At 41.6% G+C, this 22761-nt stretch overlaps 2 protein-coding genes and 1 long non-coding RNA gene across 4 annotated transcripts in view; 1 reads left to right on the top strand and 2 right to left on the bottom strand.

Annotated features, from left to right (window-relative positions):
* The window catches only part of LOC308496306, a 46839-nt gene that overhangs the window by 5070 nt on the left and 19008 nt on the right, over positions 1-22761 (top strand). The window contains exons 3-4 of the long non-coding RNA XR_013993159.1: positions 11780-11897; positions 16124-16248. This is a non-coding gene — a long non-coding RNA (uncharacterized lncRNA). The remainder of the gene's footprint in view (positions 1-11779; positions 11898-16123; positions 16249-22761) is intronic.
* LOC308496305 (peptidyl-prolyl cis-trans isomerase A-like) lies at positions 1180-5214 on the bottom strand (the record flags this gene model as incomplete). Its single annotated transcript, XM_081045314.1, has 1 exon — positions 1180-5214. Exon 1 carries the CDS (start codon positions 1597-1599, stop codon positions 1180-1182), a length of 420 nt encoding a protein of 139 aa, XP_080901440.1. The 5' UTR covers positions 1600-5214.
* SLC22A2 (solute carrier family 22 member 2) overlaps positions 16927-22761 on the bottom strand; it is a 33039-nt gene continuing 27204 nt past the window's right edge. For both annotated transcript variants that reach the window (XM_081045313.1, XM_081045312.1), the window contains exon 11: positions 16927-18904. In XM_081045313.1, the coding sequence (XP_080901439.1) occupies positions 18838-18904 (67 nt within the window). In that variant the 3' untranslated portion in view covers positions 16927-18837. The remainder of the gene's footprint in view (positions 18905-22761) is intronic.

Below are 22761 nucleotides of genomic sequence, written 5' to 3'. Positions count from 1 at the left end.
GTGCGTCTGGGACCCCAAACACGCAGAGGGTACTCATGAACCATCTTCTGCAGGGTACTGTCCAGCCTGATGGTCTAACTGTTCAGAGTGTTTGGTTTTTATCTGCTCTGGTATCATAGTCATTAGTATTATCAATACAATCTAGAATTGTTCTTCTTTATAAAATAGCTCTTTAAACGTTTGGTGGTTGACCTGTGGGAGGCAAGGCTTTGATGGCCTAATCTTAGTCTCCGTCCAAATTTGAACTTTTGGTCGAGTCTTGAAAGTATTTATAGTTTCACTCAGGGGCCGAGGCGGCCTCTGATATTGCTCTTCTGTTACCAGAGCCCACAAGACCTGCTCATGTGCTCTGCAGCACCCACATTTTAGTCTCTCAGACAGAACTTGCTAAAAAAAGTTAAGATTTCAAGAAAGGTTGCTATGGCTTGGGACCTAGGGACAAGACAAATTCAAAATTGCAAAAGCATGGGGAAATGTTTTTGCCAAAGAGCAAGGACTGCCAGAGATGTCAAAGAAAGTGTTAAAAAAGCATAAAAAAAAAAGATAGTGTTAAAACGAGAAAAAGGCCTAAAAATGGAGGGTTCACAATAGCCAAGCTGAGATGATTTCAGCATCGTTAAAACAGCAATTAGAGTCAATTGGAATATGTGGAGACTATAAAAAGTCCATGATAACGCTCAAAAGGAACAAATAATAGGAATTGTGCCAAGGAAAAAGTACACATGAGTTTCTAATATAGTTTACAAGATGTTCTGTTAATTGCTCAACACAACTAATGTGAGTTCTCTCCTCAAGGTTAGATTAACACCAAAGTTAACAGTCAGAGATAAGAAACAGATGCAGAGAGGGACTAAAGCATGTATAAAGTATATAATGTTTGTGGTTTGATCATTTATTTTATTTTTGTGTGTGTGTTACTTAGCTATTATTTCATAATCACAGACTTAACTCTGCAGCCCAGCTAAACTTGGCAGGCGACAGGGAAAATACGGAACCCAGGGAAACGCAGGCGAAAGCACAAAGATTATGAGCAGTTCTGAGGAGTGGGGGTGAGAGGTGCTGTCCCCACTGCAGGAGGAATGGTCTGCTGGTTAAGATAAAACATCACATTTATTAGAGTTGTCCAGTCAGCAGTGGTGATCTTCATGCTCATCTTGCCATTCCTGGATCCAAAGCATTCTATGGCTGCCATAAGCCCTCTTTCATCTTGCCAAAGACCACACGCTTGCCATCCAAGCACTCAGTCTTGGCAGTGCGGATGAAAAACTGGGAACCGTTTGTGTTGGGTCCAGCACTTGCCATGGACAAGATACCAGGACCCATATGCTTCAGGATGAAATTCTCATCATCAAACTTCTCCCCAAGGATAGATTTGTCTCCTGTGCGGGTATGGCGTGTGGAATCACCACCCTGGCACCTAAATCCCAGAATGAGTCTGTGGAAGTGCAAACCTTTATAACCAAATCCTTTCTTCTCAGTGCTCAGAGCATGGAAATTTTCTGCTGTCTTTGGAACTTTATCTGCAAACAGCTCGAAGGAGACGTGGCCCAAGGGCTCGCTGTCTACAGCAGTGTCAAATAACACGGTGGCATTGACCATGGCTGGTGCGGGCGGCTCCAGGGTGGTGGCATCTGGAAGGCCTATGGTTTGGTCATTTACAATTAAAATATGTTGGCCATCCAGGATTACAGGGATCTAGAAACCAAAGTAAAATCTTTCAGGTGTTCAATGCAAGTTGAAGACTAGGTTAGGAATAGAGAATGCGGACTTGTTTGACCCATGTGGACAGAGATGACCTGTGTAGGGTGGAGGGCTGGCAGACAGAGGGGGGTGAGGAAGCCCATGGGTGTTGCCCCAAATATGACTCGAAATGCAAACATGTAGCTGCTGCCAAGGGCCCAATGCCCAAAAAGTCATGAAGTGGTGCCTTGGGCAGAAATAGTCACAGAATTGTTTATCCTCTTGACAGATGAAAAAACAAAAACCAAAACGGTATCTCAAAATGGTACAACTTCTTAATTCATACTGAGAAATTGGAAATTGTAACATAGTTTCTTCCTACCTCATCTATTACACCCCTAACAGTATTTATGATCAAACTTTCAAATGGCACTGGAAATCCCAATCTAGAACAATGAAAAGCTCTGACATTCTTACAGGCACAGGCTCTCTCTCCCCACTTCCTCCTGCCACTGTGGACAGCTCTGTGGCTGGTGTCGGAGGGGGAAAAACAAGGTGAAGAACCTACTACCCAAGTCGAAGGCATGGAGAAATGTTGTCTGGGGATCTGGGAAATACAACTTAAAACCCACTGTCATGTGGAATTTGGAGGTTCTATAAGATTTTTCCTTTTCTAGTCTGGTCCCCGTGGACCAGCTCTCCCTCACATGTGGCTATTGTTCAAAGCTGGAGACACAACTCAATGTGCCTGGACCAGACCACTGGTGTTTCAGGGCTCAAACCAAAAGCTGCTCTCTTGGGACGAGAAAGACGGACTTCCAGGATGCATGAGACTACCCCCCATCGCCTCAAAGGCTCAAAGGCTCATGTGAAGTCTTACACTAGGCAGGCTTTGTTCTAAAGGACAGTTGTGCAATAGTAGACCACCCCTATCTGTGGGAAAGGGCTGGGTAATTCCAACTTTTGGTACAGAAATCCTTGTTAACTTAGTTAAAATAGCATATTTTCTGCCAGTGCCTCTGTGAAAGCCCCTGCATAGAAGGATGTGGAGACACTAATGATGTGCTAAAGGAAAATGGCACCCTTGCTAATGACAAAAAGTCAACATCAAGGACATACAGTGAATGAATTGATGACCCATCTGAGACTAATAAATGGCGGGCTCCTGATGGGGCCAGTGAAAAATGCTCTTGCCTGGGTATTGTTGAATTGTTACAGGATTAATCATCATTATCAGGCTGCACAACCAGACTCTCCCTCCTTCCACCCCCATACTTTTATTTTATCTTGGGTAAATAAAGGCCAAAATCAAGGGATACTATGCCTCAAGATATCTCATACCTGCTTCTATCCGTTGATCAACCCATCAATCCAAACATACACCATTAATTCATTTAGCAGTCATTAATCAACCATCTGTTGTGTGCCAGACACAGGGTTAGGTACTAGAGATCCAGTTAGAGAAGAAGATGGGCAAAATCTCTTGCTCGTATAGAACTTAAATTCTGGTTGGGGGATATAGACTAACAACAAATAAATGACTGAAATAATTTCAGAAGGAAATAAAGTCACTCAGGCTGATGGGACACAAAGATTTGAATAGATACCCTCCACACTGGGGCTAATTTCGGTTAACTAATTGAGTAATAATTTGCCTTTTTTTTCAAGTAGAGAATATGAATACATTTATACCACGGTTACTGAATGGGCATATAATTCTTTTTTTATCTATTGAGGAAGGATTAATAATACATGTAACTTCTTTTATTTGATGTTCTTTTTTGAGGGACCTTTCTCGCTTCTGGTTGCAACACCCCTTCCCCAATCTATTTAGGGAGAGAGTGTTGTCTTCCTTTAAGGCTCTGTTCTTGTTCAGTAAGATTTATTGACATTAAACCCCAGGGAGACTGTGAGTGAATTTCTTTCTCAAGCTTTTGCCTTCTTAACTTTCAATTGCTGGAGTGGAATCCTCCCCAAATTTCCAAATGTCAACCCTAGGCAGTGGGCACCCTATTCTATTTGTCTGCCTCCAATGGGAACAACAGCTCAGGGCCCCACACCTGCTCAGTCTTATAACTTTCCAATCCCCATATAGAAGGCTGAAAGCAAGGCAAACGGTGTTAAGAAATTATTTGGGAATCACATTGAATCAGGAGAAAACAAGTGGGTGAAGTCCTTTGACCAATGTCAGACTCTCGTTGGCAGGACATTTGCATCTCATTGTGAACAAAAGAGCAAAGTCTGGCCAGAGATGGGTGGCAAGTCCAAAAACTTGGAAGAGTGACCCACAGACTCTCTCTCTCTGTGTCTATAGTGGTGGCCTTTCTAGGTAATAGCAAGAAACACTCTGCAGAAAACTATCTCATCTACTAATTCTGGAGGGAAAAAAACGTAGATTTCATTTGTGAACAAGAAATGAGCAGAGAAAACATAATCAAACATTAAAAAGATTTAGGAGCTCAAGACAAAGGGACAAACTTGTGATGACATAGATAATATTTCCTTTTAAAAGCGTTCTCCTGACTAAAAGGGAAAAAAACTTAAGAAAATGTCTATTTCATGTTCTCTTCAAGTTTCTAGAAGACAATGAAGTCATGAAAAAGGAAAACATTTATTAATAGTTACATTACTGTTAGTAAAAAGAGATCTGGAAAAGCAGAGGCAACAAAGAGTAGATTGACTATGTATCACAGAAAACAAAACTGGTGAATTAGAAGATGAACCTGAGAGATTCTTCCAGAATTCAGAGAAAAGTGGGAAAGATGAAAATGATGAGTAAAAAGATGAAAGACGAGAAAATCAGACACAGGAGATGCAATGTGCATATGTCGAAGGGTAATATTTGATATTTAACTTCCATTTATTTTACCCTGGGCTTCAGGCATTGCCTGAGTCCCACAGAAAGCAGAGGAGGACTTGGGAATGGAATCGAGGAAGCCGGGAGCATGGGAAGAGGGAAGCGAGCCCACGGGGGAAGAGGGAAGCGAGCCCATGGGGACAGAGACACATGAGAATGCATTATTTTGGTGATATCCAGAGATATTTGATCAAGACCCAAGACCTTTGAATTTAATCATACCAAAGTCACTCCTCGAGCATAGAGATACGTCTGAATACTTCCTAGAAGGGGAGAATGCCACCAACACCCTCCAGTTTACATCAAATAACATTTTGGTTGAATTATTTGAAGGTGGAAAATAAAACTATTTGAAATACTAGAAGATGATATAGGTCAATAGGTATGTAATGTGGGTTTCGGCAAGATCTTCTAAACATAATACCAATAATAAACTATAAAGAAAAACACATAGATTTGCCCACTTAATTTTTTTTAAATTCTTTATTTGTAAAGTACCAAATAAAAAAACTAAAAGGCCAATGACCAACTCCAAGAAACAATTTGAGGATTACATGCTAGTCAAAGGGTTATTACCCTTAATATATAAAAAAGGCTTTTATTTATTAATAAGGAAAAGTAGGATATCAAGGAATACGGACTAAGGACAAAAACAATCACTTCATAATAAAAAGAAAGTTGCCAATAAACATGAAAAGAAGCTCAATCTCATTATACTCAAAGAAATGCAGAAAAAATAGCCATAAGATAGTCTCTTTTGATCAACTTTTTTTGATCAACTTTGCAAAACCTTGTGTGAGAGTGGTATGCATGTGTGTGTGTGTGTGTGTGTGTATGTGTGTGTGTGTGTGTGTGTGTGAGAGAGAGAGAGAGAGAGAGAGAGAGAGAGAGAGAGAGAGAGAGAGAGTGAGAGAGAGAGAGAACTGTGTGTGGCAATGAGGATATGGACAAGTGGTACTCTCTGGTAGTATGTTGGTGGAATTAATTTGTAACACATTTTGAAGAATTTGGATGAATATAATGAAAGTCTTACAATGTACATCATACAGTTAGTTAATGGAAAATCTCTCTAACCCCCACACTATCTCTGCTTTAACTAATCCTCTCTACTGCTTCAGGAAATGACTGTGGTTGTAGACAAAGTACAGCGGTAAAGATAACTCAGGTTTCCCTCTCAGGCCTTCCTAACTTTCTCTGACACGGTCTCACCTCTTTATCTTCTACTCTCTTACTCACCACAGCACAGTGATTTGCCTAGCTTGTTCCTTTTAAGAACCCTTTTTAGATTTCTGGTAAGATGGCGGATCATAGGTAAATGCTGTGCTCACCTCTGCTCAGGGCCACATCAGTTACAACTAAACCACAGAACAGCCATCATTGAGACTCGCCTGAAGTCTAGCGGAACCAAAACTCTACAACTACTGACCTACAGAAGAAGCCACCTTGAGACCGGTAGGAAGGGCGGAGACGGGAAACGGGCTGGTTCTACACCCGTGTGTGACCATTAAAAATTGGGAGGGATATTTCAGCTGTGGAGGTTCCCCCATCCCAGGAGCAAAGGGTCCCAACCCAGGGTTTCAGTGCTGGGGAGAAGAATCCTCATAAGTTCTGGCTGTGAAAACCAGCCGAGATTTTGGCTGAGTGAGACCCAGGGCGGCTGCAGTCCCAGGTGCTCCCCTTAACGAGACAGTGCACGGACTTACTCGTTCTGAGCTCCAGTGCTGGGGCAGCAGCTCAAAAGGTGCCAGGGACATATGGGGCAAAGCTGAATTGCCTGGCTTCAGGGTGTGGGGTGGAGGGGCAGCGTTCTCCTGGATGGAGGAGCTGGCAGAAGCCATTCTTTCTTTGTTGAGACCTCTCAACTCCTCATGTGCAGACACAGGCAGTTGCCATATCTGAGTCTCCATCAAACTAGCTATCACCTTTTGTCTGCCCCGTCCTAGTAATTCCCTGAGACCACACCCAAGCAGGCACACCCAATCCCCTTCAAGTGGCTTTTTGATATAAACAGCCTGCCTTGGCTCATGCTGCAAACTTTCCTAAAATCTCTCAAAGGATCATGAAACCCAAACAAGAAGCACCTGGCTTCAGTGTGCCCCGTACCTCCGGCTGAGAAGCCCTAAGCCTGGTATTAGTGACAGCTGGCCTTGGTTTGTGGCTTGGCCTCTCAAGGCACCTCCAAGCATAGCACAAGAGACAACCATCTCTGGATTGTTTTGTGGCTCATGCCAGGTGGCCCTGGGCAGGGCACATACTGCAGCTGAACTTGGCCTACAGCAGGTCCCATCCCTGGATGTCCCGGGACTGGCAGTCCCAGTAGCTAGCTTCAGATTGGGCCAGAGCATTACCCAGCCACCTACAAAGACAACACACCCAAAGGGCAGACTGGGCTGGCATCAGAGTTCTGCTAAAGTGAACCCTGCTCTGTAGGGTCAGCTCCTTCACAACAGCTCCTCCACTGTGGTCGCAGCCAGTTCTCACAACCAATCAGCCTGAGGGTCAGTCCCTCCCATTGATGCGCAAATAGCAATCAAGTCTCAATCACAAGAGGAGGGCACACACACCCCACACAAGGGACACACCTGGAGCACCTGGTGTGGTGACCAGGGAGACTGCACCACTGGGTCCCACAGGGCAACTACTACATAAGGCATCTCTACTAAGACTGGGAGACATAGCAGCCCTACATAGAAACAAACACAGGGAGGCAGCCAAAATGGGGAGACAAAGAAACATCCCAAATAAAAACATGAAGCTCCAGAAAAAGAACTAAACAAAATGGAGACAAGCAACCTACCAGATGCAGAGTTCCTAACACAGGTTATAATGATGCCTAATGATCTCAAGGAGAACTTAACAAAGAGAAAGGAAACATGAAAATGGAGATGGAAAACATGAAAAAGAACCAGTCAGAAATAAAGACTATGATAACTGAAATGAAGACTACATTAGAGGGAACCAAGAGTAGATTAGATGAAGCAGAAGATCGAATCAGCAATTTAGAAGAGAAGGTAGGAAAAAAACACCCCATCAGGACAGCAAAAGGAAAAAAGAATCCCAAATGAGGAGAGTTTAAGGGACCTCTAGGACAACACCAAGCATAACAACATTCACATTACAGGGGCACCAGAAGGAGAAGAGAGAGAGCAAGGGATTAAAACCTTTAAAAAAAATAATGAATGAAAATTTCCCTAACCTGATGAAGGAAATAGACATATACAAGCCCAGGAAGTGCACAGAATCCCAAACACGATGAACCCAACCAAGCCCACACCAAGACACATCATAATTAGAATTCCAAAGGTTAAAGACAAAGAAAGAATCTTAAAAGCAGTAAGAGAAAAGCAGTTGGTTCCCTACAAGGGAGCTTCCATAAGACAATCAGCTGATTTCTCAACAGAAACTTTGCAGGCCAGAAGGGATTGGCACAAAATATTCAATGTGATGAAAAGCAAGGACCTACAACCAAGATTACTCTACCCAGCAAAGCTATCACTTAGAATCCAAGGACAGATAAAGAACTTCCCAGTCAAGAAAAAGCTAAAGGAGTTCCTCACCACCGAACGAGTATTACAAGGAATGTTAGAGGGACTTATTTAAGACAAAAAAAAAAAAAAAAGAAATCAAATATATGAATAATAAAATGGCAATAACTACATATCTGTCAATAATTACTTTCAATGGAAATGGATTAAATGCTCTAATCAAAAGATAGGGTGGCTGAATGGATAAGAAAACAAGACCTTTACATAGGCTGCCTACAAGAGACTTTAGATCAAAAGACATAAATAGACTGCAAGTAAAAGGATGGGAAAAAGATATTTCATAAAAATGGAAATAAAAGAAAAAGGAAGCTGTGGTAGCAATTCTTATACCAGACAACATAGACTTTAAAACAAATTCTGTAACAAATGACAAAGGAGCCAGTAATCTCATTTCAGGGTATTTATTTGAAGATACCCAAAACGCTGCTTCAAGGGGACATGTGCATGCATAGGTTCATTGCAACATTGTTTACAATGGCCCAGGTGTGGAGGCAGCCTGTGTGTCCATCAATAGAAGAATGGATAAGGAGGAGGTGATACATATATACAATGGAATATTGCTCGGCCATGGAAGGGAATGGGTTCTTGCCATCTGCCGTTGCCTGGGTGGACATGGAGAGTGTGTGCTAAATGAAGTCCCTTAGACAGTGAAAGACAGGTGCAGTGTGAGTTAGCTTATGTGTGGAGTCTAGAGAACAAGATAGACAAACAGATGGGACAGAAACAAACTCATACATACAGAGAACATTTTAATAGTGGCCAGAAGGGAGGTAGGTTGGGAATGGATGGAAAAGGGGAAGGGATTGGAAACTACAGATTGGTTGTTGCAGAGTAGTCATGGGGATGTAGGGTAGAGCATTAAAAATGTGGTCAGTGATATGGTAATAACTATGTATGGTGTCAGATGGGTACTGGATTTATTGGGGTGACAGATGGGAAGGGGCTTGGGGGACAGGATGAAAAAGGTGAAGGCATTAAGAAGTACAAGTTGGTGGTTGCAGAGTGGTCCCGGGGATGTGAAGTGAAGCATGGGGAATATACTCAATGGTATAGCAATGGCTGCATGTAGTGCCTGGTGGGTGCTAGACTAGTCAGGGGCATCACGTCTTAGATTGTGTGGATGTCTAGCCACTGTACTGTATGCCTGAAATTAATGTAAAATAATGTTGAATGTCAACTATAAATGAAAAATTAAAAAGGGAAGAGGAAATGTGAATGCAATATTCAAATTTCCAGTTATAAGACAAGTAAGTCACGGGGATGTAATGACAGCATGGGGAATATAGTCAATAATATTGTGATAGCATGGTACAGTGTCAGATGGTTGCTGGACTTATGGTGATCACTTCTTTAGGTGTATAAATATTGAATAACTTGTGTACAACTGAAACTAATATAATGTATGTTAGCTATATTCTAATAAAGATGTTAAAAAAAGAACCTAGTTTAATTGGTTTGATGGGGCTCTATTTCATTAGGGACACTTGGCCTTTATCAATCCCTCCTTCTCTGGGATGTCTCAGAAAGAATCTCTCCCCCAGCTGAAATTGGCCGAGTCCCCAGAGCCAAATTTAAAGGAAGGGAGGAGGAATCTCTTCTTGTGAGTTTCCCTTTGTTTTCCCATTAAGTTAATTACTACCCCTGCTTCACTTCCCAGAGAACAGCACTCTTTTGTCCCAAGAACAGAGAAACCATTATTTTAAGATGTGTTTCAGCTGAGATGATGATGTGTCAGTGTCAGACTTTGGGAGGTCATTTCCTACTTAGGAAAATTAAAAACAGCAGGCTTGGCTTTGGAGGAGTCCCCTGAAATCCTTAGGAGCCGGTTTCCTTTGAAGACACAGGCCTGGACCCTTTCTTTGCCTCCCAATCTACCACATCTAAAAGAAACAAGTGACCTAAGGTGTCAGCTGTGAGAAAACATTTTTGTGCATTTTGTACTAACTCATGTTGATAAGGCCCCTTAGCAGAGAGCTTGTGGGAGTGGGTGGAGCATTGGGACTGTCTCCTAGTTAAGTCTGAGTCTAAGGATCCCAGCCAGAGGACATGGGCCATGGCGCCATGGGGAATCCTTCTCAGGGTGGGAGCAGCCTTCCAGACCAGAGACAGACAACATCTTAGTTATGTATGATTGTTGGTGCTGAGTCCAAATGGTTTTTGCACAAGGTTCATTGTAAAACACATATTTACAAAACAAATACTGTAAAATAAAATTAGAATGAATGTATCTCTGGCTTCCCTGGGTATGCATAGGAAACTGAAGAAAAATTATGATCTATTTTTTTTTTAAATAAAGGTCTCTGTCTTTTGTGGAGCGTGTTTCTTGATCAGTGATTCTGTACAAGGCTGGTGGGGTATTAGGTGGAAAGGCCATCGCCTCGGTCATACATCTAGAAACTGGAACCCTTCCGCACTTTTGGTGCGCTGTGGAAAACAGTATGGTGGGTCCTCAAAAACTTAAAAATAGAAGTAGCATATGATCCAGCAATTCCACTTATGGGTATGTATCTAAGAGAATTGAAAGCAGTGTCTTGAAGAGATATTTGTACACCCATGTTCATAGCACCATCACCCGCGACAGCCAAAAATGGAAGCAATATAAGAGTCCACTGATTGATGAATGGATAAACAAAATGTGGAATATACATACAATGGAATATTATTTAGCCTTAAAACGGAAGGAAATTCTGATATTTGTGGCAACATGGATGAACCTTGAGGACATTATGTGAGTGAAATAAGCCAGTCACAGAAAGACAAACACGGTGTGATTCCACTGATATGAGGTATGTAGAGTAGTCAAATTCATAGAGACAGAAAGTTAAGGGTGGTTGCCAGGAACTGGGGAATGGGGAGATGGGGAGTTAGTGTCTAATGGGGACAGAGTTTCAGTTTGGGAAGATGAAAAATGTCTGGAGATGGATGGTGGTGATAACTATACAACAATGGAATCTACTTTAATGCCGCCAAACTTACAAATGGTTAAGATGGTAAATATTATTGGTATTTTACCACAATTAAAATAAAATGTGTCCAGTAAATACATCACAGCGCCCAGGTGAGTTTTCTCCACACTTGTCCAAGTAGTTTGAAGTAACAGAGTTAGTTTATCCCCACACGTTTGACTGTGGTCACTGTGTTCATCCTGCAGAGCTCAGCAGAAGTCCTCCTTGGCTCCCAGACTACGTCAGGCCTTTCCTGTGACACTTCCTTCTCCTTCTGGGCTGATGTTTGCTAAGCACTCTACTGTCTCTGTCAGTCATTGAATTGGATGAGTGTGTCCTACTTATTACTTTAACCTGACACTGTAACTCCTTGTTTAATGTTTTCTCTCCTTCTACATGAATTCCATGACCCAGAAGTAACATGTCCTTGCTCCATGTTGAATCTTTCTACCCAGTACAGAATTTGCATATAGAAGACAGTAAGTATTGGTCAAATAGACACTACAGTGAATGTCTATTTTGCTTTCACCCAGTGGAATTTAACACTATTTTTTCTTGTGCATTATGATTGGCAAAGACTTTTCAATAAGACCTACAGACAACATTGAGCATAGCAGTTCTAGAACCGGGAGCTCTTAACATTATTCACGGCAAATCCCATTTAGCCACTCTTGGTCTTGCTGGAACCCCCAACATACCTGTCTCGTAGGTTCTGATGATTTTAAGCACTGGCCTTGCTGTGTTTCTTCTAGGTTTCCCAGGACCTGAATAAATAAGAAATGACCAGGAATGTTCTTCCAGATTTTTTGTGATAATATTCTTCTCCAAGAAGAGCAAAGGCTCCAACCTTGGATGGCGTGATCACCAAAGGTAGGTTGTCTTTATTTAGATTGATCCCATGAAGGTGCCATAGAGTCTGGAGTTCACCAAAGATCTGTAGGGCAAGCAGAATTTATGTTTCTCCCTGTGCATTTCTTTCCCTCTGCCCTGGTAGCTGCTCCATCTGATCCTGTTGTGATTACAGCTTACTCTCAGAGCCACAGACTAGCCCTGCAATCCATCAGATATTTAAGGGAGTTTATTTTACAGTGGATTTAACCCCAGAATAAGCTGTCAGAAAATTTATTAGTTTAGTTAATCAAAATAAACCATTTAAAACTTTGTTGGCTATTGCTCGCTTTTTTATAGTTTCTGATGTTAGAGAGAAACTTCGTGTCCTTCTGCTTAATCTCACTGACGTGGTTAGGTTGCAACACATGCAAGTGGTACTTCCTTTCCATCCTACAGATTAGAATTTTTGTTTCTTAAAAGTATGTAAAAAAAAAAAAAAGGTATGTTATGCTAAGTCCTGTTTTCAAGTAATTATTACCAGATTACCATCATCATCTGGATTGAGTGATGGAAATATTCCATTTAATCCAACCGCTTTCCCATTTGTAAGGATTATTGGGTCAACTGAATTAACATTGTTTTCTAACATGTCAAAAGAGCTTGACTCTTTAATCATCAAAGAAACCTCAAGTACACCCATGTGTTTCTTTTCAGATAAACAATTATTAAGTTACTATAGTTTATTTGCTTTCATAGAATAAGAGTTTGTAAGATCTTTCCTTGGCTACTAACTGGTTTGATTAGTAATTAAATTGTATTTTATCTTGATTAGGAAAGTACATTTTGCTACTTGCTACAATTACTGGATCAAATATAGTCAAGAAAGACTCAGAATTATGTATAAATACAATTACATATAAGCTTCAAAGTGTAAAACCTGAAAAATTGTGCTTCAGGAATTTAAAACTCCAAGTGATCGATTACAGTGGAAGATACATTTTGCAAATGGTAGAAATATTGAATTAAAAACCAAATCTTTTAAGTGTTTTATATGTTTCTGAGCATAAATAAATGATACACATCAAGACTTCCACTTCCGGTTATTTGGAATAGAGAATTAGAAAAACAAAAACAAAACAAAAAACACCAAATAAGCCCAAAATAAGAAAAACAGAGATAAAGATAAGAGCAGAAAAATCATGAAATACAAAAGAGAGATTAAAATATTTAGAGATGCATGTGTGTGTGTGTGTGTGTTGTGTGTGTGAATGTGTGTGTGTGTTGTGATAAACATTAAAAGCAAGGAAATGAGACCAAAATCTGGAATAGTTGTTACCTTTGGTGTGATGGGGATGGACCAGGAACGGATTAAGGAAGGAAATCTTTATTGGTGACTCATGTATCACATATGTGTTTTTATATGCATCAAATATGCCTAAAAATATTTTTAAAAATACAAATATTACAGAAAATTGGGGAAATGAAGAAGAAAAGTAGAAATTACCCCTATTTTCAATTTTTCTCTCTTTTTTAACCATTTTGGATGAAACTTTCTAAAACATCTTATTTTTTACTTGCTTCCTAAAAGAGTCCTTTTCATGATTTCTAGTTATTTTGTGTACAAAAATCATTGTATGTGCTCTAAGATACCGATGACCTCAGGACTGGTAGAGCTGCCCTTGGGTATTTGCTCCTATATGAAAAGTCTCCAGGCGGCTCAGCATTTGGGTTTAGTTTCTAGTTTGTTTGTTTTCTGTTAGATTGTTATGGGATAATTCTCGTTGCTATACTTCTCTTAAATTCCTTGTTTGACCTTTGGCCCCATAGCTAATCAGTCGTCATTTATTTTTCCTCCCTAAATCTCTCTCTCTCTCTTCCATCTTTTCACGGCCTCCAGCACTTGGCTGCTATGTGCCTCCTGCTGCCCGTGGGGTCTCTCCCAACTGTCTTTCCACAGCGTTGAGGCCACACACCCCTGGCTGCTCTCCCTGCCTTTCCAGCTCCTGCACCCCACCTCAACCACACCGGGTCCGGCTCCCCATCCCTGCTGCTGTCTCTGCATAGAAACACTTTCTCCTTTGTCCACCTGGCAAATCCTGCTGATTCCTAGAATTGTAGCTAAGTGTCAGCAACCCAGCAAAACTTGTCCCCACTCAGCAAGCAGAACCCAGCTCTGACTTTGTGAGCCCAGGCACTTCCTGTTTGTTCCCAGGCACTTCCTATTTCCACACTGAGCTGTCATTCCCTGGTTATATCCTCTATCCCCCTGTGACAACAAAGCCCATCTCCACCCTGATGCCTAGTATAATGCTGGCATTATTGTTCGATAGCCAATAGTTACTGAATAGAGGAGGTCCTGCACAATTTGGACACTGGTTAGTGGAGTGGTTAGAGACAGCACACACATAATATAGCTCTAGTTACAGGACCATAGTTTGTTGTTCAAACTGTGGCCTCTCTAGGATGTGAGCTCCACAGACTCAGGGGCTAGGCTTTACTTCTGGTGCCCACGAGAGATGGTTTAGCAAATGTGCAAGCAAGATATGGATATGGGCTTTATCAGATATTATCAGATTTATCAGATTATCTAAAGATAATAGACATTTTAGTCATCAGCAGTAAAATACCAGTGAGAAATACTGTCTATAAGAAACCCTTGGGATGTCTACGTGGTGATGTCTGGATCTGGGAAGAGAGTTGTAGACTAGAACCATTGATTGACTTGGGAATCTTAGCCTGGGCCTGGTGTTGAGTCACTGCTTTTTAGGAGCCTTGGGGCACACAAGTGCTGAGTATGGAGACCACTATTTCCCATGATACAGCCAGACTGGTTTCCAGGATTAATGTGCTCTGCCCCCACACATCGCTTCTTAACAAAGTCCTAAGATTCTGGATTACAAAGCACTCGTCTTTTGATGAGGGGCCAGAGGGGAGATTGCTTGGCATCAAAGGGCCCTGGATTAGCCCCGGAGCATGGGGAGGGAAGAGAGACAGCCCAGGGAAAAGACGACCTGGAGGGGCAGGCCTCAATTTTGCCAGGACCAGTCCTGATAAGGACGGTGTCCTTATGCGCTCTATGCTTGAGGAAAAGCATTTATGGCTCAAGGTTTGTTATCTTCTAGGCCTGCCAAGGAAAACACAGAGTGAGGTGTTAAAAAACAAAATTCAACTGAGTACATTTGAAGATCTAATTGGCCTTATTTATGATTCATGAATTGGGCAGCCTCCCATCTAGGAAATAGAAAGGAACTCCAAGGAGCTGTATAAAATGGAAGCCTTTTATAGGCAGAAGGGAGCAAAAAAAGAAAGTTTCTACCAGAGTGGATTGGGAGGGTGGGGTGGGGGCGGGGTGTTATCAGGCAGATGACCTCATTAGTGCTGATTAGGTGATTCCAGATTGATTGGTTAACAGTCACATTCCTGGGAGAGGCTGAAACTGCAGTTAAGTCTTGATTTGCCGATTTGGGGCTTAGCACAAGTTACTCCATTTTGGGCTTGTTTCTTTTTTTAACAGAGGGAACATTGATATGACACAAACCTGGAAATTAAAGTAGCTGGAGAGGTTGTGAACTAGTGTACCTTTTAACTCCATATCTTCTGGCCTTGAATAAATTGTTGCCAGAGATATTTAAACATAAACTTGAGCCTAAGACCCATTTGTCTGATGCCATCAAGTAGAGTCAGACTATTTTGGAAAAGATGACTTTGCCAAGTCGCTTTTGATTCCAGAGCTCTATGAGGGTCAAGCGGGGTCCCAGTTTCAGGGTCCTTGTTAATCACGATCTCATGCTAAGATCTACAAAAAGGGAAGAGAGTTTTATTCTTGGTGGCAGGTCTGGGTCGTGTTTCCTACACATTGTCCTATTCGCCGAGGCTGGTGTGAGGGAAATAAAGATAAATTGTGTTTTGTTTAAAATATCAGCATTGGGCTTAGGAGAAGCTCAGGACACCAGCCTCTACCTAACTCACAGGATTACCCCTCTGCAATGGTTACTTTTATGTGTCAATTTGAGTAGGCCCTGGGGTGCCCAGATTAACAGTATTCCTGAGTGTGTCTGTGGGGGTGTTTCTGGATGAGATTAGCATTTGAATCAGTGGTCTCAGTAATGGAGACTGGCCTCCCCAATGGGGGTCCGCATCCAATCCACTTAAGGGACTGAACAGAGCAGAAGGCAGAGGAAGGGAGGGCTGTGCCCTGCTTGCTGTCCTCCTGCCCTGCCTGCCTGTTGAGCGGGGACATTTGTCTTCTCCTGCTCTTGGACTAGGTGTTACCCCTTCAGCTCCCCTGGTTCTCGGGCGTTCAAACTCAGACCGAATGACACCACTGGCTTTTCCTGGGTCTCCAGCTTGCAGAAAGCAGATTGTGGCACTTCTCAGCCTCCATAATCATGTAAGTCAAAATTTTCTCTTCTGTGTATTTATTTCCTGGTGGTTCTGTTTCTCTGGAGAACCTTAATGCACTGTCCTCCTGCAAAACGCTGCTGATGGACCCTCAGCTCCTGCGAGGTGGCCACATTCTAGCGTACTCACCCATCTGTATCTGCTAGAGCGACAGGCTGACCAAGAATTGGTTAGCTTTGTTTCCAAATCTGTTTTTTTTTCTTTCTTCTCATTAGGACCATTATTGGGAGCTCTCAAATTCTCTGGCAATGGTTCAACTTGATATTGTAAAGCTGTAATTTTATTTTCTTCTTGTAATTTCTCCAGTGGAGTCAAAAGCTACCAACTTACCCCAGAACTTTTGTGGTCCAATTCCCACTGTAATGATCAAATTCAACCTTGGCCTCCAAAAGTCTTGCTTTGGATAGGCGTGTTGTTTCAGGTACTTGGAGCATAATTTAAGTAACTGTTTTGCCACTCTGTCTATGGATAGATACTATCAGCACCCCACTTTTCCCTGACAATAATTCCGTCAGTGTGTTAACCCCAGTCACATCATTTAACAAACCATGTATTTCCTAACAAACCACATATTCCCATAGTTGGGCATTTATTTCCTGGGTATTGTCTACTCATGGATATAAGGAGAATATTAATCTGTGTTTAATCAGCAAAACAAGCCACTGTAGGTATTTCAAAAAGAGGCAATTTAATACATACACTTGTTTACAAAATTGTTGGTTGAGCAAAGGAAGAAAGGTGTGCTAGAGTGAGAAGAGGAGGTTTACATAAGACCAGGAAGGGGCAACTGCTCCTGGCCGGGGCCGGAGAGTCTGTTCTTGCCATGAAGTTGACGAGGCACTTCTACTGTCACTGCCACTGTTAGAACTGCACCAGTGCTACTGAGCAGGGACCAGTGGGCCTCTGTCCCTCTGGTTTGGGTAGCTAGACTTCATGATATAGGGGAAAATGGCTTCTCTCTGCTCCTGCCTTCCTATCTGGCCAATGCTGCCCACTGGTAAAGACTTGTAGAAACCTAGATGGCACAGGGCTGGGGACATGTGGTTTGCAAGTTTCAACTCCTGATGTTATAGAAGAGATGATAGAAGGACAAGTGTGTGCTCTTTCAGGGTGGTATTGGAAGATGTGTTTCTTCAAAATGAGGGAGAAAACCAAGAATGAGGGTGACTTGGGATTTGAGACACGGGAGATTCAACACAAGAAAGAGGCACTGAGAATGCTCAGTAAGGTGGAGAAAGGATAGCCGAGGGCAACAGCTCGGCATCAGGTCTACACATCAGCCATGCCCCCCTGGAGCAGGAGGGCGCAGGCTCCAGGAGGGCTCTCAGGAAGAAGGAGCAGGAACCAATCTGTGATGTCTTTGAAAGCACTGAGAGGGGATTTATTCTGTCAGAGAGTTGGGGGGAAATTAATGATGAATTCATAGAAAACAAAGCAATGAAAACCCAAGTTCAGGAAAAACAGAATGTGAAATAAAGGAAGTGTAATCATACTATCGTGTGAGGCTCAGCTTTTAATAATAGTTACATAGCCATAAGGATGTGAATGTTGATTATTTGATTTAATAAAAATGTGATAAAACAAAGTTTGAAGGGAAAAGAGAAGATGTGTCTTGGGATGAGGGGAGAGGTGAAGAGAACTAAATCTTCATCTTTTATATTAAAAAGTCAATTGGTAATATTTAAAACTAAAAAAAAAATCAAGAAATGTCAGTATAAAGTAAGTTATTCAGATATATGAAGATAAATCTCAGGGCAAAACAGCTGAAATAGTTGAAAATTATCTGTCAGGAGTTGCTAGAGGGAGAACAGGGTAAGGAACTTTTGTTTTTCATTATAGGTTTGTAGTATTTAGCCTTTAAAAAATCTACTTACTATATTTGGTAAAATAATATATTTTAAGTCTACAAATTTTGACCAGACTGAAACATTATCACCATGGTTTAATTATGCCAACTTGAACACTGCTTTCTATTAAACTCTTCTCAAGATCTTTTGTAGAAGGCACAATTTGTACTTATCCAGTCTAAACAGACTTAGTGATTACTCATTTTGTGTTCCTGATTAATGTATTTTAGTTTCTCTTAAAGTCTAAATCAGATAATAATGTTTAAAATTTTCTTCACTTGTGATACTGAAAGGACTATTTAAAGTTCCTGACATACGTCTGGACAGGCTGATATTGCTTCGGATATTTTATTTATTTAACAGGCTCTTTGCTCCCAACTTTATTGCTTTTCAGATATTTTTGGTTCCCTGGCCCAAAATTCCCCTATGTGTTGGTTTGATATCATTATAGAGAAGGGAATAGAATAAAGAAATACAAAGGTAGAAAAGAAAATCCCAGAAAACCAATAGCCATTGTCCAAGGAAAGCTGGGGATAGAGTGAGCTGGAGGGGCTTGTAGGATCTGGTCCCACAGGTAGATTTTTATACAGTAATAAAACAGATCCCATTCGGTCATAGATCTAGGTTAATAGGATTCAAAGAGAAGTAGGGTTGAACTGTATGGGATTTGCAATGAGAGTAGAAATCTCTGATTCTGGCCTTGTATTAACAGAGCAAAACCACAGCAGGTCTCAGTTTAGTGGAATGTCTTGTTTCTTGACTTGGAGATAAATCATCTTTTCTTTGTTTTTTCTTGGTCTGCAATAATAAAAATGGAGAGGGGAGAAAGAAATTATGAGGAGGCTGAAAACCAAAATAAAGTGGATAATAAATAAATAGAACAACAAATGGGTACAAGCTTTGTCCAGGATGAGTTTTGCAATGGGTTCTGAGTGGTGATTCTCAAAAAGAAAATGCACACAGAGCTGGTTGAGTAACTAATGTGGATGGAGTGATTCCTAAAACTCTCTCTGAGGAGTGGGACTGACCTAAGTTCCTTATTTAAGTAAGGTATTCTACCCTTCTCTGTAATAAATAATGAGGAAAATGCCTAAATTTAATCATAAAGGTTAAAAAAGATTGGAAAATCTAGACACTGTTATCATCAGTTCTCCAAATAGAATTTAAAAATTATTTTTACCAAAGTTCATTTACTTTTCAACAGTTGGACAAGTGAAAAATCAACTCAAAAATTTGTTTAAATGGCAAGTTTTCTCAGCCATCTTGTCTTTATGAATACCAGCATGTTGCTGATGTCATAGAAATGCCGCTTTCTCCATTTTTTTGTTCCCAGACATGTTCTCTTGACATGTTCCTGTTGATAGTAATGTTGACATATGGTGTGGGGCTGCTACTGGATCCCCAAGCTCCTTATAGAATTGCCCCCACAGGGAGGTACTCAGTCCTTCCTCAGTTTCTGGACCAATTTGAGAAAGAGAGAGTAGAAGAAGCTTATCTGAGTCACCCAGTGGTGCTGGAGTCCTCTCAGATTTCAGATGTAAAGGCCCAAGCAAGTCTGCTGAGCTCCCAAGTCTTTATGCCAACAACACAATAGCAACAACAAAAGCAGCAACAACAGCAACAGCAAAGGCAGCAATAATAGTAGTAATAGCAACAACAGCAACAATAGCAGCATCAACAATAGCAGCATCAACAAGGAACAACAACAGCAACAGCAGCAACAAAAATAGGAGCAGCATTAACAATAGTGGCAACGGATTAGGAAAAAAAAATGGCGGCGTGAGGTGAGCCTCTGTAACGCTCCCCTCGAATTTACAACGAATCGGACAACAATAACTCCACAAAGGACTCCTTGCACAGCAGACAGGCAAGACGAAGAGGCCGACTACTGAATTCACCTCCAGGTGGGTGAATCGCGCGAGCGGGGGAGGAGGGAGAAGAGAAGTGCGGAGACGGAGCCGCGCGGGCGCAGGACACAGACCTAGCTCAGTGCTCGGAGCCCGCTGCGCCCGGATCTTCCGCAGCTGCTGCGGGAGAGGGAAGTGCTAGGGCTCCGCTTACGGCCCACAGGGCTGAGGGGGCAGCATACAAAACCGCTGAACCCAACGCTCGCTCACGGCAGACCTCGGAGCAAAGACTGAGGGAAGAGGGCTGAAATCGGTGGTTTAAGCCCTCACTGCCGAGCGGAGAACGGAAGCCTTAGGCACGGAGACTAGCCGCCCCCTCCCTACCCTCCCAGAGCTCGCCCCGCCCCCACCTGCCCCGGGCTAGAAGCGATAAAGTAGCAGTGTCGGATCAAAGGACAGAATATTTGCTGCTCTGAGAACTGTGGACCGCAGACACAGATTCGCAGCTCAACTAGTTCCGGCAAAGGGGAGGGAGCTGTGGAAGCAGGACTGGCTGTGGTGGTGGTCGCCGCCATTGCTCTGGGCCACCTCTCACAACTCACCCCGCCCCTGGCCCCACCTATCTGGGCGGATCCCTGCAGGAGTAAACAGAACTGCTGAAACAAACGGGCTCTGAATCTGGTGCAGAAAGAGCTTTGGAACTCCAAAAGCTCTTCGCATACCTATCAACCTGTTGCAGAAGACACTCCTGTAGATGTCTAGGAAGAGAAATAGTAAATCAGTGATTGCCATGAATAACCAAGGCAACAAGATAGCTCAAAAAGAAAGTGAAAAGTCTCCAGAAAAGGAACTTAGAGATATGGACCCTTGTGATTTAAATGACAGAGAATTCAAGATCGCAATTCTGAAAAAACTGAACGAGATGCAAGAAAACACAGAAAGGCAGTTTAATGAACTCAGAAACACAATCAAAGAACACCATGAGCATTTTACAAAAGAGATTGAAATCTTGAAAAAGAACCAAATAGAATTTCTGGAGATTAAGAACTCAATAGAAGAAATTAACAATAAAATATCCAGCTTAGGTAGTAGAGTTGACCAGATGGAGGAAAGAATCAGTGACATCGAAGATAGGAACCTGGAATTTACACAGAGGGAAGAAGAAAGAGACTTGAGACTTAAAAGAAATGAAAGAACTCTACAAGAACTTTCTGACTCCATCAGAAAGAGCAATATAAGAATAATGGGCATACCAGAAGGAGAAGAAAGAGGGAAGGGAACAGAGAATATATTCAAACAAATCGTCGATGAGAACTTCCCAAACTTGTGGACAGAACTGGATCCTCGAATCCAAGAAGCAAATAGAACACCTAATTACCTCAATCCCAACAGGCCTTCACCAAGGCACATTGTATTGAAGCTGTCTAAAATCAATGATAAAGAAAGAATCCTCAAGGCAGCCAGGGAAAAGAAGACGGTAACTTACAAAGGAAAGCCCATTAGATTATCATCAGATTTTTCAGCAGAAACTCTACAAGCTAGGAGGGAATGGAACCAAATATTCAAACTATTGAAAGAGAGAAATCATGAGCCAAGAATAATATATCCAGCAAAGATCTCCTTTAGATATGAAGGAGGAATAAAGACCTTTCCAGACATCCAGAAGCTGAGGGAATTTTCTAATACACGACCTGCACTACAAGAAATACTAAAGGAGGCTATTAGACCACCATCAACAGGGACAACTTGTGGCAACCAAAACATAAAAAGGGGGAGCGTAAAGGCCTGAACTGGAATATGGGAATAGAGAAAGTAAGCGTACTGAAGAAACTGGAATACTCTAAATATCAAACTTTCTTTTACATAAACTCAAGGGTAACCACTCAAAAAACATCCAAATCTGAAATATATACTGTAATAAAAGAAGAAACAGAGGAAAACATCATAGAATACCACCACACAGAAATAACAGACAACAACAAAAAGGCAAAGAAACAATGGAGACACAGCCTTACCAGAAAACTAAAGACAGAATGACAGGAAATCCTCACATATCAATAATCACCCTAAATGTAAATGGACTGAACTCACCAATAAAGAGACACAGAGTAGCAGATTGGATCAAAAAACTAAACCCAACCATATGCTGCCTACAAGAGACACATCTCAGCTACAAGGACAAGCATAGACTCAAAGTGAAAGGGTGGAAATTGACACTTCAAGCAAATGGTACCCAGAAAAAATCAGGTGTAGCCATAATGATTTCCGATGAAACAGACTTCAGGGTGAAAAAGATAACAAGAGACAAAGATGGACATTTCATAATGGTAAAGGGGACTATCCAACAAGAAGACATAACAGTCATCAATATTTATGCCCCCAATCAGGGAGCACCGAAATATACCAAGCAACTACTAACAGAACTAAAGGGAGAAATTGACCAAAACACAATTATACTAGGGGACTTAAATACATCATTGACAGCTATGGATAGATCATCCAAACAGAAGATAAATAACGAAATCGCAGCCCTAAATGACACATTAGATGAATTGGACATAATTGACATATATAGAGCACTTCATCCTAAAACATCAGACTATACATTCTTTTCTAGTGTACATGGAACATTCTCAAGGATAGACCATATATTGGGACACAAAATCAGCCTCAGCAAATTTAAGAAGATTGAAATCATACCAAGCATATTCTCTGATCACAAAGCTTTGAAATTGGATATCAACTGCAAAAAGAAAGCAGGAAAAAACACAAATACATGGAGATTAAACAACATACTTTTAAAGAACG

This window comes from Rhinolophus hipposideros (genome assembly GCF_964194185.1).
Source record: "Rhinolophus hipposideros genome assembly, chromosome: 3".
NCBI classification, from domain to species: Eukaryota; Metazoa; Chordata; class Mammalia; order Chiroptera; family Rhinolophidae; genus Rhinolophus; species Rhinolophus hipposideros.
Note: the sequence above shows the minus strand (reverse complement) of the source record. Positions and strands in the feature narration are given on the sequence as shown.